The sequence below is a fragment of the Podarcis vaucheri genome (assembly GCF_965113315.1).
Source record: "Podarcis vaucheri genome assembly, chromosome: 14".
Lineage (NCBI taxonomy): Eukaryota > Metazoa > Chordata > Lepidosauria > Squamata > Lacertidae > Podarcis > Podarcis vaucheri.
The window spans coordinates 14,580,641-14,585,309 of record NC_138752.1 but is presented as its reverse complement, the minus strand read 5'-3'; the positions used below and the strand labels follow the sequence as shown (position 1 = coordinate 14,585,309).

Genomic DNA, 4,669 nt, shown 5'->3' with positions numbered 1-4,669 from the left:
GCGCGGAGGAGTTTCACCAGCCCTCCCCCTGATGAACTCCAGCTGGGCTCCATACTAGCCTTACAGGCCCGGCGTTGCTGGGCAACGGCGGAGAAGATGGGAGGGGGGAGTTCCGAGCGCGGAGGAGGACGCCGTTTTGAAACCAACGCTTTTAAGCGCGGCGTGTCTCCCGCCGGCTCCCGTCCCAGATGCTCCCTCCTCCTCCTCCCCCGCCCCTCCCCTCCGTCGCCTCCATCTCAAGCCGTCGCTAGTGGCGTAGCCGGGTCTTGTTCGGGAGCCGCGTCAGCCGCCGCGGAGTCGCCTAGCTGCTCGCCGCGCCGGGGGTGGTGAGCGGGAAGCCGGTCCGTGAGGGGAGGGGAAGGGAGAAAGAGAGAGAGAGAGCCATGGGGGAAGAAGCGTCCCGCCGCCGCCGCTGAGAGAGGCGCCCGGGCCCGCTCTGCTCTGGCTGCTGGAGCCATGGACAAAGCCGTCGGCGGCCAGGTAGGGAGGAGTCCGGCGAAGGAGCCCGCCGTGCAGCGCCCGACCCCCGGCCGAGGGGTTGCTAGGCAACGGGGGGAGGGGTGGCCCGCAAACCAAGCCCCCCCCAAAATCCTGTGAGGAAGTCCCTTGAGGCAGCTATGCCTAGGGGTTAGTGGCTGAGGGGTGCCTAAGTAAAGAGGAGGGGGCGGCGGCGGCTGAAATGGTGAGGGGCTTAAATAAAGCCCCGGCCTTCTAAATCTCAGGCGTCCCCTCTGCGCCTCCTGTGCTTTTGTTTTGGTTTCTCAGCCTGGGCTTTTAACTTCGGGGGCGTTAAATGACTAGTAGCACTTGCTTATGGGGAGTCGCCCAAAGGACTCGTCTGCTGTGGAGGCGGCGTACAAATGCCACCGACACGTAAACAAACCGAGAGGGTGCTTCGTGTCGCGGTAGCAATAATAATAATAATAATCGGGGACGGGGGGGGGGAGGGGAGCGGCAGCGGGAGTTATGGGGCTTGAGCCCTAGACGCGGGTGGGATCGGGCCCGAGGGGAATTAGGCGAGGTTGCCAGGGCAGTGAGGGATTTAAAGGGATTTGTTGAAGCTCTGGGAGAAGGAGCTTGTTTATACAACGCTCTCACTCTTGACATCCGTAGGGTGTTCTTTATAAGTTTTAATAAGCAAAGGATATATGTAGATTGTTTCCTCTCTCTTCACCCCCCCCCCCCAATCTAAATTCTGCAGCAAGGAATCTAAATTCTGGAGCAAGAAAGCAAAGGCAAAGCTAGCAGGCGTTGAACATGGACCACTGGTGTTATGGGTGTGGGGGGTGTTGAAGATTAAATCGCCAGCTATTGCTAGCTGAATGGTGCTGGTTTCCGTAGCAGTAATACATTAAAGTACGCTTCTGTATGGTATTGTGGTTAGTGTCGAACTGAGACTTAAGAGTTTAAAACCCCACTCAGCCGTGAAACTCCCTTTATGACCTTGGGGCCACTGCCTCTCTCAGGCTAGCTTACCTCACTGGGAATTTGTGAGGACAAAATTAGCTCCTTGGATAGAAATTTCAGGGCTTCAAGGCACTTTTGCTATGCATTGTTTCAGTAACTCCTAAAACATTTCTGCATGACACTCCAGTATTTTTCTTATTGCAAAGTACTGGGAAGGCTGCCCAAGGATGGAAGAATATAGTGGCTTGTCTAATGCCACCTAGTGAATTTTGAACTGGGAACTTATTTTATTAGTGGGAAGGAAAGGATGATAATGCTGACAAATTATCAAATTTCCAGTCTTGGCAGGAAAGACCTGGATTAGCAAATATAGTAGAACTTGGCTATAGTCTTGCAATGCGAAAAGGAATGAGGTCAGGAGGAGGAATGGGACAGAAACTGCATCTCTCCCCAGTTGTTTTTTTGAGGCTAAAATCATTGTCAGTGACTGACTTGAGGGTTGGATATCCTTCACCTACTCCTCAAAGTAGACGTAATTTTCCAATAAAGCTGGACACCTATCAGCAATGGGTATTTCTTCGCCTCACTCTTCACACACCTCTTTCCAGTTTGAGGCAAGTGGGGAAGTCAGGTGGCTTTTAGAGCGAGAGAGATTTGTCCCTGAGAATTTCAGGTATTACTGTACTTCATAGAGGGAAAACTATATGTAACTCACATTTACATGTAAATGAAGCACCAACCAGCTTGATTAAAAGTGAAAGGCTTTGATTTTGAGTTGAGGGAGTGCCTACTTAAACCTTTCCTTACCAGCTGATTCTTATATCAATATTGTGCTTCTCTCCTCCAGCCCCATCCCTTCCCCTCCTCAGGGTTCCAAAGTATCCACATATGTCTGGAATTCTTTGTAGGGAGAACAGCTGGTAGAGTGGAAAAACAGTTGGAAGGAGAAGAGTTAAACATCCCTTGCTTAAAATTGCTGCCTCTTAAAGTTGCTTGATTTAAAAGAACCACCACCACCACCATTGGGGCTTCATTGCACACACTTATTTGTTTTGTTTGTAATGTTTAATTTGACCCATTGGCAGAGTTTAAACACATTGTGGATGCATTCAGACAGCTTTTAAAATTAAGATATTAAACATTTTGCCTTTGTAACGACAACCTAGTTGCATTTTTAAGCTAGTAATCTGTACACAACCATAGTTTCCCATTTCACATGAACCAGGAAAATGAACTGGAAACCATGGTTAGAGATTTCCTAGTTTATCAGCCATGCCATGGAGAGGCTTTCTAAGTGGGCATGGTTTGTACATATTGCAGCATATTTAGCCAAGATAAACTGAAGCAGCCCACTGACACTTGCAAGATAAGAGTTTAAACTTCTGTCCACAGAAGGTATCCTCTTTATAAAGTTGTCTGACTAATATCAATCTCTTCAGTTTATTATCACTATCATTATTTTTAATTACCTGCACTTCTCCCTAAGGTCACAGGACAAGTTATAAAAAAACACAGTGCTAAAAACAGTTTAAAACATAATCACAAAAATTAAGGTGGGTCCTAAAAATACAGATTCCATGTACCAAAAACCAGGATAAAGAGGTGTGTCAGGATAAAGAGGAGGGCAACCAAAATGGTCAAAGGCCTGGAAACGATGCCTTATGAGGAACGGCTAAGGGAGCTGGGCATGTTTAGCCTGGAGAAGAGGAGGTTAAGGGGTGATATGATAGCCATGTTCAAATATATAAAAGGATGTCACATAGAGGAGGGAGAAAGGTTGTTTTCTGCTGCTCCGGAGAAGCGGACACGGAGCAATGGAACCAAACTACAAGAAAGAAGATTCCACCTAAACATTAGGAAGAACTTCCTGACAGTAAGAGCTGTTCGACAGTGGAATTTGCTGCCAAGGAGTGTGGTGGAGTCTCCTCCTTTGGAGGTCTTTAAGCAGAGGCTTGACAACCATATGTCAGGAGTGCTCTGATGGTGTTTCCTGCTTGGCAGGCGGTTGGACTCGATGGCCCTTGTGGTCTCTTCCAACTCTATGATTCTATGTGTCTTCACCTCTTTATTCACCAAAATTGTGTAATGAGGATGCCGGATGAATCTCTGTGGGGAAGAAGTTCCAAACCTAGGGCCTACTACAGAGAAAGCCCTCTCTTAAACTACCTCCCCTGAGCTCCTGTGGAACAATCAAGAGGGCCCCCTCCGCTGATCTTAAAACTGATGGAGGTCTGTAGGAAAGATACAGTATTTCAGGTATTGGGGGGTGGGGGCTGAGTCAATTAGGGCTTTAAACACTTGTAATTGGCTTCAGAAACAAACTGGTAACTAGTGCAGCTATTTTAAAATTGGTTCGGTGAGATCTAAGTCCAGAACCCCAGCTAGGAATTTGGCTGCTGTATTTTGGACCAGCTGAAGTTTGAGTCTTCAAGGGCAGCCCCACCTAAAGCACATTGCAATCATCCAATCAGACCTGGGATAGCTCAGTTGGTACAGCATGAGACTCTTACTCTCAAGATCATGGTTTTGAGCCCCACGCTGGGCAGAAAGATTCCTGCATTGTCGGGGGTTGAACTAGATGACCCTTGGGGGTCCCTTCCAACTCTACAGTGCAGGACCCATACCCAATACAGCCAGCCTAGATGTCAGACCACAGATCTATGATCTGACCTAATATTAGGCAGCAGCATATGTTCCTAAATGTGACTTTCTACCCAAAACAACAAAGTTTGATCTGATCATTGCTGCTGTTATTTAAAGATATGGCTGTTTGGGGTTACATATCTTTTGTTTTTAACAGGTCTTTTGTGTTGCCTGTAGTTTCCATGAATATTTTTAAAAATTGTTTCTGAAGGGAGAATGGTTACTAAACCACAGACATCACTCTTGTTGAGCAATCTGTTGTGGCTTAATTAGTAGGAATTGTAATTTAGCCTTCAGGTGACTTCATGAAATGGTTACTTCCTTGTTGCATTCTTCCATTACAGTGGTACCTCCATGTACTACCATTACAGTGGTTAAGTACTTAATTCATTCCGGAGGTCCGTTCTTAACCTGAAACTGTTCTTAACCTGAAGCACCACTTTAGCTAATGGGGCCTCCTGCTGCTGCCGTGCCGCCGGAGCACGATTTCTGTTCTCATCCTGAAGCAAAGTTCTTAACCTGACTTCATGAAATGGTTACTTCCTTGTTGCATTCTTCCATTACAGTGGTACCTCCATGTACTACCATTACAGTGGTTAAGTACTTAATTCATTCCGGA

The 4,669-nt window shown here is 47.3% G+C and overlaps 1 protein-coding gene across 2 annotated transcripts in view; it reads left to right on the top strand.

The window, feature by feature from the left end:
- Nucleotides 1–327: 327 nt before the first annotated feature.
- The window catches only part of SECISBP2L (SECIS binding protein 2 like), a 36,894-nt gene continuing 32,552 nt past the window's right edge, over nucleotides 328–4,669 (top strand). For both annotated transcript variants that reach the window (XM_082198365.1, XM_082198364.1), the window contains exon 1: nucleotides 328–480. In XM_082198365.1, coding sequence (XP_082054491.1) covers nucleotides 457–480 — 24 coding nt within the window. In that variant the 5' untranslated portion in view covers nucleotides 328–456. The remainder of the gene's footprint in view (nucleotides 481–4,669) is intronic.